This window comes from Tursiops truncatus, chromosome 4 (assembly GCF_011762595.2).
Source record: "Tursiops truncatus isolate mTurTru1 chromosome 4, mTurTru1.mat.Y, whole genome shotgun sequence".
NCBI classification, from domain to species: domain Eukaryota; kingdom Metazoa; phylum Chordata; class Mammalia; order Artiodactyla; family Delphinidae; genus Tursiops; species Tursiops truncatus.
In genome coordinates this window covers 78,715,713-78,732,831 of record NC_047037.1, presented here as the reverse complement: position 1 = coordinate 78,732,831, position 17,119 = coordinate 78,715,713, and the positions used below count along the sequence as shown (strand labels likewise).

General features: G+C 38.5%; 2 protein-coding genes across 5 annotated transcripts in view; one reads left to right on the top strand and one right to left on the bottom strand.

Moving 5' to 3' along the window:
* The window catches only part of TIMMDC1 (translocase of inner mitochondrial membrane domain containing 1), a 27,000-nt gene extending 17,341 nt beyond the window's left edge, over window positions 1-9,659 (top strand). Inside the window, exons 5-7 of the mRNA XM_004320460.4 lie at window positions 1,142-1,220; window positions 4,441-4,551; window positions 6,798-9,659. Coding sequence (XP_004320508.1) covers window positions 1,142-1,220; window positions 4,441-4,551; window positions 6,798-6,948 — 341 coding nt within the window. The 3' untranslated portion in view covers window positions 6,949-9,659. The remainder of the gene's footprint in view (window positions 1-1,141; window positions 1,221-4,440; window positions 4,552-6,797) is intronic.
* The window catches only part of CD80 (CD80 molecule), a 25,483-nt gene continuing 17,073 nt past the window's right edge, over window positions 8,710-17,119 (bottom strand). For 2 of the 4 annotated variants that reach the window (XM_033855812.2, XM_019922530.3), the window contains exons 5-7: window positions 13,919-14,032; window positions 12,571-12,685; window positions 8,710-10,738 (exon numbers count right to left, since the gene is read on the bottom strand). In XM_033855812.2, coding sequence (XP_033711703.1) covers window positions 12,609-12,685; window positions 13,919-14,032 — 191 coding nt within the window. In that variant the 3' untranslated portion in view covers window positions 8,710-10,738; window positions 12,571-12,608. Of the gene's footprint in view, window positions 12,686-13,918; window positions 14,033-17,119 lie in introns of all 4 variants that reach the window. The other 2 variants (XM_019922531.3, XM_019922532.3) reach the window with 2 other exon arrangements.

Here is a 17,119-nt window from a genome sequence, read left to right as displayed (position 1 = left end):
ATTCCCACCAGGAATGAATGCAAGTTTCTATTGCTTCATATCCTCACCAGCATTTGATGTTGTCAGTGTTCCAGAGTTTGGCTATTCTAATAGGTTTTTAAAAAATATTTTGTTTGGAAAAGAAGCCTAGAAAAAAAGACCAAATTTTTTGCTGTCTCTGGATAATGGAATTAAAGGTGATTTTTGTTCTTGTTAATTTAAAAATTTAGAAAAGACGGGGACTTCCCTGGCGGTCCAGTAGTTAAGACTCCGCACTTCCAATGTAGGGGGCGTGGGTTTTGATCCCTAGTCGGGGAACTATGATCCCACATGCTGCGCAGCACAGCCAAAATATTAAAAAAAAAAAAAAAGTTAAAGAATTGGATAACTGATACGCTGGATGCTCTAAATGCATAGTCTATAAAATAATAATAATAGGATATTACAAACAACTTCATATCATCACTTGAAAAATTTTTTAAATTTAGAAAAGTTAAAACAATGAATATTTAAATTAAATAAGTACTTAAATAAGAACTGTAAACCTCAAATGTTAATTTTAAAATTGTTACCACCTGAAGTGTCATTCGTTGTGTTGTACGTAGTGAAAGAGGAAAATGAATGGACATCTTGGGTGTACAGTCTTAGTGGGAAGGAAAGAGGACCTATGCCCCGGCCACCAGGTGGCGTTGTAGGCCAACTGCCCACTTGCAGGCTTGCTTGAGAGGTGTAGCGTAGCAGTACAGAAAGGTGAGGCTGGGGGAGGACATGAACTGCAGGCTCTAGTGAAGGTTTTGTTAATTATTTGGGGAAAACTTTCCTTAAAGAAGGAACAAATGAAAGACGTGGAAGTGACGAAATAACAGATTTTTAAGGCGAGGTTGGCAAAAATGAAGCATAATGAGAAGAGGCTGGGTCCATAGAACCGACTGAGCAATTCTGTTTGTAAAAGGAACGTTTCTTCATTTGAACCTGCAGAGTGGATGAGAAGCTGGCTGTATTGGCATTTTAGATTCAGGAAATCTAGGTTGTGGTGGTATATTAATGTTGGGTTCAAAAAGCTTATTTGGAGATTTATGTCCTTCTTATGGAGGAACATTTTTAAATGGAACTCTGGTGTTTAAAGGTGATTTAATATTGCCCTTTGTTTCTTTTAAAATAGCTATCACTGGAAGTCTTTTTAGGATAAACTTAGGCCTGCATGGCTTGGTAGCTGGTGGCATAATTGGAGCCTTGCTGGGGTAAGTGTTAACATGGTTTGATTCTAAATTAATATAATTTAATGCCTTCTCTGTTAAAAATTGCAATCATTTCTAAAGAGCAAATTTAATACTTAGAGCCTATAAAAGGTCTCTAGTCTTGTATTAGCAGTAGCTTTGACTGTCCAATTCTGATTGTACCCCAGTTTTTGATTTTACTTCTAGTTTTCACCGGATAAAAACTGTTAAATATCTCTAACACCTGAAACTATTTGAGGTTTGAGCAAAGGTACTTATAAGTAGCAGGAAAAAGGAATAAGAAACAGTTAACAAGCACATTCTATAAAAAATTTGGGGTTAGATTTTGTTTGTATAGTTTAATAAACGTTAAGAATTTTCTTCTCCAACTTTTTACTTTGAAACATTTCAAACCTGTAGAAAACATGAGTGAATTGAACATTGAACACGCATATAACCCTTTACTCAGATTCACCAGTTGTTAACATTTTTCCATATTTGTTTTCTACCTCTCTGTTTATGTGTGGGACATGTGTATATTTCCTTTTCTATTTTTTTCTTTTGGTTAAACCATTTAAAGTATTTTAGACCTCATAATTCTTCAGCCCTAAATACATCAGCATGTATTTCCCAGGATGAAGAACATTCTCCAATGATATCACAGTACAGTTACCACAATAAATAATTTAGCATTGATTGACTGAATACTATTTAAGATAGGGTCCATATTCAAAATTCCTCAGTTATTACAATAATGCCATATATATATAATTTTTTAAAATCCAGGATCTAATTGTTGCATTTCGTTGTTATGTCTCTTTAGATTCCTTTAAGCTAAAACAGTTCCACTGCCTTTTTTTGCCCAGAATATTTCTCAATTTTGTTTGATTATCCCCTCATGATTAGATTTAGGTTTAATGTTTTCACCAAGAATACAACATAGGTGAGGTTGTGTCCTTCTCAGTGTATCACATCAAGAGACATATTATGTCACCCATTGTAAGTGATGTTAACTTGGTGTATTAGTTTTCTGTTGCTGTGTAACAAATCACTACAAACTCAGAAGCTTTAAACACCACACGTTTATTATATGGGGTTGGTCAAAAAGTTTGTTCAGGTTTTTCCATAACATCTTACAGAAAAATGCAAACGAACTTTTTGGCCAACCCAGTATCACTTTTCTGTAGGTCAGAAGTCTGGGTAGGCACAGATGGGTTCTCTGCTTAGTATTTCAGAAGACCAAAATCAAAGTGTTGTCCAGGCAGGTTCTTACCTGGAGGCTCTGTGGGAAGAATGTGTTTCTATAAAATTCAGGTTGTTGACAGAACCCTGTGGCTGTAGGCCTGAAGTCCCCGTTTCCTGGCTGGCTGGCTGTCAGGCACCACCTTGTTCCTAGAGACATCCACATTCCTTCTAACGTGCCCCCTCCATGTTCAAACCAGCAACCAGCATGTTGAATCCTTCTCAGACTTTTAATCTCTCTGACTTCCATTCTGCCACCAACTGGAAAAAACTCTCTCCTTGCAGAGGGTTCACCCAGATAATCTCTTTTTTGATTAACTCAAATTCAACTGATCAGTAACCTTAATTACATCTGTAAAATCCATTTTGCCATGTAACAATTTAATCATGGGCATAATAGTTCATCATTTACTCATAGTTGAGAAATTAGGGCAGGAAATTTTGGGGGGCTATTTTAGACTTCTGCCTGCCACATTTGGTATCTACTAAATTTCTCCACTGCAAGGGTATCTTTTTGCCATTGTGCTTAATAAGGAATCTGTGGGGTGAGACTGTGTAAATAGCCCGTTCTCCAGATGTCTTTCTTCTAGTGGTTTCAATGATCCATTGATGATCCCTAATGTAATCAGTTATTGTAAAAGTTGCAAAATGTTGATTTGCTAATTCTGTCATTTCTTCTGTTTTTATTAGTTGGCATTTATCTGAATAGAAGAGTTATTTCTCCCTTACCCTCCCTTTTTCTACCCCACTTTGGGGAGGAAACACTGTAATTTTATGGATTCTTTTTTTTTTAAATTAAAAAACTTTTAAAATTCAACATATTATAATCTATTGCTGATGTTTTTGTTGTATTGTTAATATACCAGCTTGGTTTGAAGGGAAAAATTGCTGAAATTAGCCGCAAAAATATTTTTTTGTTGAGGTAAAAAAAACACATAACATAAAAATTACCATCTTAACCACTTTAAAGTGTACAGTTCAGTAGTGTTACCTGTATTCACATTGTTGTGCAACAGATCTCTAGAACTTTTTCATCATGCAAAACTGAAACTCTGTACCCATTAAACACTAATTCTCCCTTCTCCCACCCCAGAGCCTCTGGCAACCACCTTTCTACTTTCTGTTTCTGTGATTTTGACTACTCTAGGTGCTTCTTATTAGTGGAATCATACAATATTTTTCCTTTTGTAACTGGCCTGTTTCGCTTAGCATAATGTCCTGAAGGTTTATCCGTGTTGCAGCATGTGACAGGATCTTCCTTTTTGGACTGCATAATATTCCATTGTATATACAGTACCACATTTTCTTTATTCATTCATCATCAATGAACATTTCCACCTAGCAAAAATAATTTTTAAAATGTGGTTACAACTTAAGTTGTAACCAGAAGGAATTTAAGTTGTGTCAGAGTCAAAAACTCCTTCTCTTTGAAAACATGACCCAAACCCTCTTCATTACTGTAATAATTATTATCTAAATCAGTTTCTCAATGGGTAACTGTTGGCATTCTGGTGAGACAGTTGTGCCAGACTCTTGAATTTTAGGATGTTTTGGCAGCTTCAGCCCCAAAAGCCAGTAGCATCCTTCCCTCAATACCCTTCACATTTCTTGTCCCTTAAGGGGCTCTGGCACCATTCCTGGTATTAATTTCATTTCTGAGAAACCTTCAGTATAAAGCTATTTACTAGAACTTGTCATAAATGTATTTTTTCCCGGTTTATTTATCACTCATGATAAAAATCAGAGCCAATTTATAGACCTGTTGTTTTTATACCAGTTAAATTTAGGAAGTTGCAATGATTGTTTTTCCTATTATTCAGACCAGGAAGGAAATTATCTGAATATTTTTTTATTTGACAAGGACACTTTAATTATCAAATGTTCCTGTACCTGTCAGTGAGCAAGTGGCTCGTTTGGTGCTGCTCGCGCCTTAGCAGAGACACTCATGTTTCGCGTGGTTAACAGCTCTTTCTCCTAAGCATTCCCTCTGCCTCCCCCTCAGCACTCCTATAGGAAGCCTGTTGATGGCACTTCAGAAGTACTGTGGTGAGACAGTTCAGGAGAGAAAACAGAAGGATCGAAAAGCACTCCAGGAGCTGAAACTGGGAGAGCGGTAAGGAGCATGTTAAGACCAGGGGGGTGTCTGGCTTTCCTATCCGTGGACAGTGGTGCCCTCTGAAATAAGTACTCTAAATTGCCGCTCAATTCACAGAGTTTCTGTTTACTGAGTCCTTCACCTGGCATCTTACCTGGTCTTTTAATCTTTTTAATTAAGGAGAATGGAAAACAGAAAGACACTAATTGAGAATCTTTCCTTAGATACATTTTTTTTTAAGTTAAAATGTTGTAAATCTCATTTGGTTGCATATTTTTTCTTTTCCTGTGTTTTTGACTGCATAGGAAATTATCTAAAGGAAGTAAACAGCAATGAGTGAGCTTTATTTAAAAGATGATATCCTTGTTTACACATACATCTATGAACAATACAGAGCATGTTAGGCCTCCACATTCAAAGATTTTACTTCTTGCTGTGGACGCAATAGGCATTAGGTAGATATAGTGGCTGTTCATGGACTAGATGCCACTGAGAAGGATACAGACTGTCACCTGTTTATCTAGTCACTCCTTGGGGTCCAGCAATAGCAGACTTAATGCTAATTCTTTTTAAGATCATCATAATAGGCTGCCATCTAGCACTTTGGTACAAATGATTCTCATGGTTCTGCTTCCTGGCCACTAAGATGACGTCTGCTGCTGCTACTTTGGTGGTTTGGTAGATAAGCAGTCTTCTTTTTCCCATGTTTTTATTGGAAACTTCCATTTGTGCCACACACACACACACAGACACACACACGGAAATTCTTAATATCTGTAGATCTGTTTTCCAAGAACAGGTGCTATAGGAGAAAAAGCATTGATTTTAGAGCCAATGAAACCTTGAAAACAAACCTTAAATCCCAGCTAGACTATTAATTAATTCTGTGACCGTAGATGTTTTCCTTAACTTCAAGCCCTCAGTTTTCTCAGCTGTTCTAAGGGAAGAATCACACCACAGTGTTCAACAGATGTTTGTTTTGTTCTGTCTTCTTTCCATAGTAAGAAGGTGAGTGAGATATGCTGCTCTCTAGGTTCTAGGATAAAGTACTTAAAATTCTGAATGCCATCATATAATTTGATATTATGGAGAGCTAAAAGCATGAAAGCATTAGCTTATTTCTAGCCCTTTAGGTGTCCTAAGAGACTTCTTTTTAAAAAGGAATCTTTGAGAAAGGAGTTGGAAAAGTAAGGAAAATATCTGGTTATTTGAATCTGATATAGGAAGTTATAGAAGAATTAACATTTGGACAAATATGAACAAATAATAATTGTATTCCAATCAGAAAAAAAGGAAACCAGAAAAAAAAAACTAGAGAAGTTGGTCAGTTATTTAGAGATGGAAAACCTCAAGAATGGGTAAAAACAACAACTGGAATTATAGAAATGAAAGAATATTTTGGCAGAAGGAAATAGTGTCAGAAGTGTATAGGTTATTTATATATTTATATATATATACATATATAATATATATGTGGTATTTCTGAGGACAGTTAATAAATAGTTAAGAACCTTTTATATGTCTGCTTCTTTGCTTGAAAATAACTATAGTATAGAGAAATCAACAAAGTGAGAATCTAGAAAATTAACATAGTGAGCAGAAAATACAGAACATTGGCTGTATTTTCCATAGAGCTATGAAAGAAGATATGGTCAAATCTGGTTATGAAGAGTTGAGAAGAAAGTCATAGGTGACCCTGATAATCACTTAAAGACAGGAAGACACTAATACTTGACTTGGAGAAAGAACTGATCTGTTATTTGGAAATTCGATTTTTTAACTCCTAGTAAATACACGTATGTAGTATTGCCCTATGTGACTTTTCCGTACTGAGATTACCAATGTTATAATCTTTGTGCAGGTCCCACAAGGTCTGTCAACAGAGTTTAACAGAGTGGCAGGGTGTTTCACATCCCCTCTGGGCCCTGAGGGCAAGAGGACAGATTGGTTTGAGGCTCACACCTTAGCTCAGGGTGCTTCATTCAGCAACTGCATGTCACCCCTTCGAGAACTCTGGAGTATCTTAAGGATCAGAGCTACTGCTGGCAATGTCCACGATGGTAATGTGAGACTCCTAGCTGGCTTGTAAGTGGAACAGGTTAGGAGAGAGAAGAAAGTCATTGTATTTGAAGTGCAAGGAGCAATGTTTGCTCACAAGTTGTAAGGGAGTATAAGACAAACACTATCTTTCTAAAAAAAATTCTCTCTAAAAACCAAAGAAATAGAGCAGTACTTGATATATCCTTCTTGTTCTTTGATTACAGGAAAGCCAGACTACACTTTACTGAGCTCCTCCCTGAAGAAATTGAAAGTAATTTACAGAAAAATCGATCCAAGGCTGATGCTAAGAAGATTGAAGCACTGCTAAATCTTCCTAGAAACCCTTCGTCAGCAGATAAACAAGACAAAGACTGAACATGCTCTGGACTTAAAACTCACTGGAGAGTTGAAAGCTGTGTTGCTATGTCCATTGAATGCCAGTTAGTTGGGCTGCTGACAGATGTAAGTACGGGCATCTGTAGTGGCAGTGACTTGCTCTTACTTTTTCTTTTAACCAAGAATTGGGCTACTGTACTCTTACTTTACTCATCCTTAAATTTAAGTACATACTTTTATCTACATTGATTGATCTATATATTTGACATTATATCTATATTGATTGATCAATATAGATTTCTTTTCCCTGGATTATACAATAGTAAATTAAGATTTCCCAAAAGATTAAAGTTGAATTGTACAGGTTGTAAATTTATTCTTGTAGCCCTTTAAAAGAGTACTGTAGGGATCACTAGGAAGGAGAGGAAGGAACCAGGTAAGGCAAATGGTCTGTGAAACCCTTGCACCCTTGAGTCCTAGAAACAGTAAGGACCTAAATGTGTAGTCGTGTTTGGTTCTGTCTTAATAAAAATCAAAGATGGTTCCTGTGCCATTTGAAATAATATAAAACTTAACAAAAAGGAAGTAGGTAAGCATTATTAAAGAAACAACCGACCTTGTTTCCTATCTCAGTAATGCTGACAAAGTATCTCTGCTATAGTATACAAGAGTTACTCAGAATAGATACACTGTCTCTACACTCCAGGAGCTTGCTGCCTGAGAAGGAGGCTGCCCTGCAGATTATAACTTTTACTCAGTGAGAGGTGAGAATGACTGAATTGAGTGTACTGAGAGGAAAAAACTGCTAGTGCTTTGTTTTGGGGTTAGACCTCTTGGTTCCTACTCTGAAAATACTGTTGTTCACATGAGCAGGGTTTGTGAAGCAGCCTAGAGTAGGGGCTAAAGCCGTGGGCTCTGGAGGCAGAACAACTGGCTTGGAATCTCAGCCCTGGAGCTTTGCAGCCATGTGACCTGCAGCCAAGCCATTTTACTTTAAGTCTCAAGTTTTCTCATCTGTCAAATGAAACAGTATCTACCTCAGAATGAGTATTAAATGAAACGATGTGTGTAAAACATAGCACAATGCAGTGGCATACAGGACATTATCTAACAACAGATATTAGCAGTTAAAAGGATACGCACCAGCACATTTTCACCATGATTTACATATTATTGCCACACTCCCAAAAGCATGTTTTTCTTAATTATCCCATTCATAAATTGCTGACAAATTGGTACTTAGTCAATCTGTTTATTGTTCTATTCACAACCACATTGAGATTAAATCCTTCAACTTATAAAATTAGATGGTTGGTTTTAAAATAATTTTATTCATATCACAAAAATATCAGAATAATAAAAGTAAAAAATACTACTTGAAAAAATAGTAGTAACACATTTATTAAATGTAATCAATAATTTACTATAATTTATTTAAAGTACAAGTAAGCTGTCTCTTAGGTTTGTACTGTTTTGTGGTTACTTCTAGAGGTCTCCTTTTGATCATGTCCAAGGATTATGAATCTTAACTAAATGTGGCAATTCCTGGTGTGTTTTTTTTTTTTTGGTAGCTGTTTGTTTGTTTAAATTCTTGTAATTTTGTTCTGTGAGCAACCATTTAAAAGTGTACCTCTGTTCCATAGACTATATAGAGTAATCTAGCCCCTTTACAGCTACCAAAATTAAACGTTTTAAATCCAGCCCCGTTTGAGAAACTTGGTCAACTTGCTGTGCAACTCCAGATTTTCAAATGAGAATGTCTGATTGCCCCAGGTTAAATCACGTCCACTCCTGGTCCAATGAGCATGGAAGGCAATTTCAGAGAAAGAGGAGTCATGAGTTAAGTGATGTAGGAACAGCAGTTGGCCACTTCTTTCTTTTCAATTCTCTGCTGATGTCAGAGGGATCCAGAAATACCATGGAGGAAAAGCCACTTTAGGAATGTAAGGAAGCCCAATGGAATGCTATTTTCATTACTTCAATCAATTTCTGCTAAAGACAGCTTACTCTTTTGTACATACATAAAACCTATCTCATTTTAAATGAGAACCTTCTCATAAAGATTTTACAAATGAGATTAAACTAGCATAAAGCCATTTAAGGAGAGTATCAGTCCAATGTGAACTAAACAAATTATCACTCTCCAACCTTACTATTGCTTTGAGTTGTAAGTCCCCTACATACCAACATTCAAGTTGTGAACTGTTTTTTTTTTTAATTTAACTAAAAATAAATTTTAATTCCTTTATATGTCTTTGAAGTAACAAAATAGATATGCCAATTTTTATTACAAAAATGAACTTATGAAACTGTTTTCATTTGCAGTTACTTTCTAGAACAAGTTATTGATTAGTTCATAAATTTTAAATAGAAAAAAAAGTTTGTGTGTGGTTTGTACACATGCACAACTTTTGCTAAATCTTTTCTTAGAAACGTTTGCATTTTCCTCCTTAACAGTTTATTGGTTGTGTCAGTCTTAACCACAGAGGTTAGCAGTGTGTATTAAGTATTTTGCTATGCCCTTGTTCTCTAATACAGTATTTACTTTGGCTTACCAACTTTTTTCCAAGGAATTATCAAGAAGCATTCATCTGGGCTTTTCATAGTATTGATTTATTTTTTAGTTGCTCCTTTTAAAAGAAAAAAAAAACAGTTCAACAAAATCTATTCTTGTTTGACCTATGATCTGGTAAGTTTGATTTACTTTACAAAACAAAAAATAAAGTCATTCTGTTTGCATTTACTAACAAGTTGCGAACTTTTGAAGATGCGAACATGTGTTCGCACGTCCAATCACGTAAGTTAGTTCAAGTGTGTGGCATACGTTGTCACGTGCATGCACCATTATGCTTTTGTGTACTTTACAGTACTGTATAGAGTACAGTAGTAACAGTATATTTACTTCAAGCCCAGCATGTCCAGAAGCAAGCGTAAAATCAGCGGTATATAGCCGCTGTGTTAGTCGGGTACCTAGGCTAACTTTGTTGGACTTACAAACAAATTGGACTTATGAACACGCTCTCAGAATGGAACTCATTCATATGTAGGGGACTTACTGTATAAGTCATTCATTCTACCTGTCAGAGGAAATTAGTTTTAGATGGGTCTACTTCCTCCTGAACCTAGTAGAGAATTAGGAGAACAACAAAGGAGAACACAATGAAAATGTGCTGGCTAAACACCAATAATATTTCCATTAACCTCATCTAGGTGTACATACACCCTACTTCCCACACATTAACATTAGATTGTTTTTAACAACATAACATCCTTCTCCATTCCTTCATCAGATCAAGTCTCTGAAATTGACCTGATTGATACTGGATAAATTCTGTTTCCAGAAGCACTTTGACTGGTGTGTGTGTGTGTGTGTGTGTGTGTGTGTGTGTGTGTGTGTGTGTGCACTTTGACTGGTGTGTGTGTGTGTGTGTGTGTGTGTGTGTGTGTGTGTGTGTGTGTGTGTGTGTACACACATACCAGTTAATAGCACAAAGCTGGATTGATGAAGGAAAAGAGCACCAGTGCCAGGAAATCTGGGTTCTGGCCCTGGCCTTTACAATTCAAGTCACCTTCCAGGACTTCGATGTCCTTGTCATTAGTAAGAGTATTCACTAATGTCTCTTCCAGGCCTAAAGAATTCTGTGTTTCCAAATCGTTGGCCAGGGTCACCATAGCTACTTCTGTCCCCATCATACTCCTCTAGTCACTTCCAGCAAAGCCACTGGACTGAAGAGGCTCCTAGAGAACAGATACATGAAGGTCGAGGTGGGATAATCCTGGCCATTTGAGGAAGCTCCAAGAAGAGGTCGATCTCAGATGGATGTGGGACCTGAAGAAAACATTAAAAATGTTTATATTTTTTATCACAAGGGTATTCCCAGTTTGAGGTAACATTGTAGATATTAATCTTGATGGCTAAAGAACATAAAGGCAAGTCTAAATTATGAGAGAATTTAGGACAAGTCTGACAATTTTTACTACGTGAAATATCAGGCAAATATTAAGCACCAGCTATCACGAACCAACCAAACATTAGAGATCAAGGCACTCACTCACGTATGTGTGGGGCAAGCAAAGGTGTACCAGGCATGCTTGCTCTTCTCAGTAAGCCTACAATTTGGTAAAGGATATAAGACACAGCACATGAAAATAAACCCAGGGTGCAGAGTGACGTGCTAGAGAGAGCACTGCTCTAGTGGTTGGGCAGAACTGCTTGAACTGGGCAAGATGGCCACAGAATACTTGTGAAGGAGACTGGGTTCCTGGCTTCATTATGAAGGATCAGCTGACTGAGAAGAAAACTTTTAAGATGGAAGGAAAGTCAGGGAAATGCTAGGTAACTGCAGAACTGAGGGGAACATCCTGGGAAGGGCATCTTGGAGAATGAGCAAGAAGTTGAAATGAAAAGAAAGCAGGATAGGAAGCTGAGAGACTGCTGTGCGGAAAATATGCATAGGCTGCTATGCTGCTGTGAAAGGAACCTGAGCTTGATGTCGAGTTTGGGTCCTGGTTTTCCTCCTTATTTGTCTGACTTCAGGCAGATCACTTTACCTCTGGCAGCCTTGGGTTTCTCTCCCATAAAACGGAGATAGAAAGATCGTGCTCATAGAGATTTTTATATGGCGAAATGAAATAATGCGTTTGTAAAACATAACCTGTTATGTAAGTCTCAGGTATTATAGTTCACTTACTTTCTTTTTAAAGGTAACTCTGCAGAATCTCGTTTTTTAATGCCGCTGTTACCCTAACCTTCACAAGTCAAAACTAAACTGTTTATGGAGACTGATTTATAGTGGTTTACCCTGGTCCCGATGTCAGTCTTTTGGATCCTAATGTCTCAATGTTTCTCTTACCTGAAAAGACCTGGGGATTTTAGGATAGCACAAAATTGATATAAACTAATAGTGTGATTCACAAAAGCTGATGCTGTGTTTAGGCTTCCTTAACATCCTTGGATGAATAGTAACTACCCCACCATATGTAGAATCAGATCAAATCTAAAGTTTCGGACACCGTTTATTGACATTTAGTGTGTTCACATGGAGCTTTTGGAAACTGCCGTGTGAAGAACAACAGAAACAACTGAAGATGTTTAGACCGAAGAGATCAGCTGGAATGTGGAAAATAAAAAGTTCTGAAACTTTTCCTGTAGACCCTGGGGTCTCTTCTGAGTTTTTAAGTGAGAAAATGACACGGAGAGGTAATTCTTTATGAAATTCGGCTCCATAATTGGGTCAGTGGGAGATGACTCTGTTAGTAAGAGGCAGACAGATCAATGAGATGTTACTGAATTAGTACAGAGTGACCCCAGTCTGTGTCCAACAGTACTGAGGGATACAGGGAAAAAGGAGTGATCAGAATAAGGAGATAGCCCAGGAATAGTACACGTGTTTGACAGATACTGAAAGACACTGAGTTGACTGACAAGAGGGGAACATTTCAAGATGGCAGAATGGCACGGCAAAGGAAGAGGTTACAAGAAGCAAATTTTATGTGGGGAGAAAGGAGAGAGGTGCCAACCATCTGTTTAGAGTACACTGAATGTGGATTTTGAAAAGGTGGTGGTAGTAGTAAAAGATCTTAAATTTGGTACTGAGAGGAAGAAAACTCTGTGTTCACGAGCACAAGATCTCACATATCCCACACTGGTAGAGAAGATACCTCGAGGTGTTCTGGTCAGCCCAGTTCTTCCACAGATCCTATGTAGATGGGGAAATCCTTCCCATTTCCATGCTCTCCTGATTCCTCCTCCTCTCTCTCCATCTTGCAGCATGTCCTTGAAGACAAAGCACAAGCAATAAAAATCTAGGTACGTAAGTTTCCCTTAAATCACGCCCATGTATTTCAGCAAAACTTCAACTGGCTTAGAACTAGAGGAGTGGTTCTCAACCAGGGGTGATTTCCACAGCCACCACCACCATCACCCCCCAGGAACCTGTGCAATGTCTAGAGACATCTTTGGCTGTCACAACAGGGGCAAGAGGTGCTATCGGCATATAGTGAGTGGGGGCTAGGGATGCTGCTAAACATCCTACAATGCACAGATCAGCCCCCTAAAACAAAGAATTCTACAGCTCCCAAAGTCAATCGTACTAAGGATGAAAAACTCTGAACTAGAGAGGTTCACAGTCTGTATTAGAAACATCCTTGAGCCCACCAGACCTCTTTATTCCTACCCATGGGGTAGGATGTTCATAGGAAAGAGTCTCTAGTCACTTCCTCGAGCCTTGACATTTTTTTGTGCTGAAAGTTGGGGAAATCAGCAGATGTTGGTCTTCCAATTTTCTTTGCTCAGTGTACAAGATTTCTACTCCAAGAAAGGTTGGTGTTCCTTCATGGTGACTATAGCCTTAGCACTGGCCTAGCAGTTCCTCTTCATTTAATTACAGATTGAGGGTAGCATATGTGTAAAGCCAAAAATTTAGATTCATAGGGAAAAAAATCCTAGATATTTCTTCTTTCCTCACTCCTGATCTTTCATCCAAAAATAAATTCTGAAGAATTGAGAATTGGTAAAATCACCTGTGGCCATATAGTTACTCAACTACATCTCTTTAGTGCATCTTACCCTCCTCTAAGAAAATGATTCCTACCCTTAAACCTTGTCATTCTGCCTTTCCTCCAATTCCAAATCAAAGATTAGACTATCACTTTGTATCAAATATGTTTTCAATTTAGTTAGCAAGCCTCAGTGTCTCCAAGAAAATATTATACATTTGGGGGAAAAATAAAAGGACTAAACTAGAATGTGTCTTGAGGGCAATGATCTCTCATCTTTGTAACTCCAGTGCCTAGTAGAGTGCCAGGCACATAGCAGGTGTCCAAGAAATATCTGTCCAGTGAATGAACAGAACTTGCTGAGACAAGTAAAGGAGACACTAAAGTTTCCATAGATTTGGTCCAAAAGTGAGAGTAAAATAGGCTAAAACCTTGGAGAGGTGCTGACCCATACTGGTAGAGTTTGGGTGTCCAGGAATTGAGATCGTTGTGATAGTACAATATTACTTACTGCAGGACAGGCATGTTAGTGTTACTGCAATGATCACAGAAATCCCACATGCTGAGACTGGGATAATAATGGCCCAGAGCAGGAGCTGATTAGCAGAAGGGGCTGGTTTGGCTGCTGAAGGAAAAGAATAGTGTCAGCTCTAATGTGTTTCCAACTGCCTGATACCCATTCTGTGCCCCTTATATTGACACAACTGTAAAGCATTTTTCACTTTTTTGCCTGGTCAGCTCTCCAAAATGCAGCTTCCAGCATTTTTCTTGCATAACTCTTTCATCAGACACGTACTTGTGAGCAACTAATACCAGATGTCAGATATTAAATGTGAAAAAGAAAATTTGAACTTTTGCATTTACTGAGTTAAGTTGGCATAAAAAAAGATTCTCAGGAAAGCCTTTAAAAGCTATCTTGTCTTCCTACCTCATTTCTATAGCTGATATTACTATGTATTGCTACTAATAATTGATATTGTGTTCTAGAGATACCTTATTTTTCCTTCTCCAGCTCTGTCATGCCTTCTCCCTTTTAGGGTGTCCTCTTTAACACACACACACACAAACACACCCCTTACAGTAGCTGCCTAAAGCTACAGAAGCCACTTTGCATTCATTATCAGATACACATTTTTCATCATACAGCCTAGAGCTTCTGGAAGAATAGAAGAGACCCAGCAAAGAACCAAGCATGGATATGGCTTGGTAGTAGGTAGGATCATCCTGAAGGAGAGCTCTACAAACTGGCTATCAGCTGTAGAGCACAGGGAACAGAGAAAAGACAGGGCACACTAGGAAGGATGCGGGTGGGAGTAGAAAGGTGTATGCGGTACTGCTGTCAGTCCCTCCCGCTCAGGAGCAGCAGCTACACCATTTATTTTCAACCCCTTTGAGGAATAGTTAGCAACGTCTGGAGAAGGGCAGGGACACAAAAGGAATATTAGCAGCTCATCCTCTTCTGATTTCTCCAGAATGGCTTACAAATAAATATTGAGCATTTACTAAAGTACCGTTTCTCATTTTTCTGATTACAAGTCTTGGGGATAAATTTCGGTCTTTAGCTTATTGGACTTCTCATCAGCATTCGGCCCAGTTGACACTTTTCCTCCTGGGACGTCTATGACACTACATTCTTCAGTTTCTGTTTGTGACTCAGTTTTCTTTGTAGGCTCTTCTTCCTCTTCTTGTCCTTTAACTACCGTTGTTCCCCATGGCTCCATCTGTGATCCCATTCTCCTCTCACTGGCCCCGGTAATCATGGGGTGATCTCATCCACACCCAAGTTTGGAAACACCAGCTGATTTCTAAATCTGTATACCATATTTCTGATCTCATTTCTGAGCCCCAAATTTGTATTTCCAGCCGTTGACTAATGGTTGGATGCCAGCATCTCCACCTGACTAAAATTGAATTCAGTGTCCATGTATTCTTTCCAAAGCATATCTACCACCCGCATTCTCCCATTTCAGTGAATGGCAGCACCATCAGTGACCCAAATAAAAGGGGAGGCTTACCTTTGTGCTCACTGCCCAGTAGCTCCCACTGACTTTCTATGCTGTATTGAGAAAATCCCTGCAACTGATTCCTTTTCTCCAAATCTCCTGCAGCAACCGCCTTCGTTCAGGTTTTTCTGATCTCCAACTTAGTCGCCTTTATATTGGTCTCTTTGCCTCTGGTTTTCTAGGCTTTAATAATTCCTACACATTCCGCCACAGTGATCATTATAAAATGCACATTTGACCATAGAGAACCTACTACTTAGAGACTAGGGAAAGTCGTTTTTTTATTATTCTCTAAAACACCAGATTGGGTGGAGACATCGAGTGATTAACAGAGTTGGCCTCTGCAGACCAGAATGACACCCCAAATAACAAAGAAGCTCTTGCTATTATCCTGGGAGTCTAGATGTTTCACAAATTCCAACTCACTCCTGGCTTCCTCTCAGAGGTCACTCCTCATCCATCCTCAAGCCTCACTCAGCCTGGAAAGAAGGTATGTGTTTAAAGAGACAGAAAGGGGAACCAGTAGCAGCAAATGTGCTCTGTCGTGATACCTATTAGGAACCTGGTAAGGCACCCCAGGGCAGACCCAAAATCCCAAGTACATAGTTGTGTGACGACATCTGCACATATAGCTCATTAGACAGCCTGAGTGGGACTCTGATTGACCCCTTCCACACACACACATATATCTTCCAGTACATCAAGGGTTAACAAATTGGGCCGGCCCAGGCTAAAAGAGCCATAGACCCAATCTGTTTAATTAATAAATTTGGGGTAAAGAGTGGGTATTTAAATAGTAAAGGTTTATTCACATTGACATAACTATTCCTATCGACTATACACCTAATTTACGTTTGTTTATGCAGTCACCCCTTGACCTCCCCCACAAATGCATTATTTGCTTTTGACTCTAAATGATACTTGCCATCCAGTTCATGAGATCTGAAGTATTTAAAGCTCTCTGACCACAAAGACAACACTGGTGCCTAGCAAGATGCTTGGTATGTGATAACTACTTAATAAAAACTGAATGAAAGAATGATTAAACACATACTGTTAATCATCTCTCCATTAGTCATTGTGAATGTGGACCAAATAGGACAAAGAACTAGTGTTTTCAATTATCGTGAAAAGGGATACTGCTCATCCTTAGCATGAAGGAAGAATTGAGAGAAGGCAAACTAGGGAAAAGATGATAAAGCTGGGCAGTCTAAATCATCTTTAAATAATAGCTCCATCCTTTTATATAAAGGACTACATTCTATTTCCTATAAGTTAACAAACTACCATGCACAGGCCAAACCTGGCTTACCACCTATTTATTTATTTAATTTTTTTTTTTTTTAATCTTTGTGGTACGCGGGCCTCTCACTGTTGTGGCCTCTCCCGTTGCGGAGCACAGGCTCCGGACGCGCAGGCTCAGCGGCCATGGCTCACGGGCCTAGCCGCTCCACGGCATGTGGGATCCTCCCAGACCGGGGCACGAACCCGTGTCCCCTGCATCGGCAGGCGGACTCTCAACCACTGTGCCACCAGGGAAGCCCCCCACCTATTTTTTTAAATAAAATTTTATTAAAACACAGCTATGTCATTCATTTGTCTTTTCTATGGCAGCTTTCATGCTATAACAGCAGAACTGAGTTGTTGCCAGAGACCAAATGACCTGTAAAGAATAAATATTTACTATCTGGCCCTTTTCTGAAAATTTT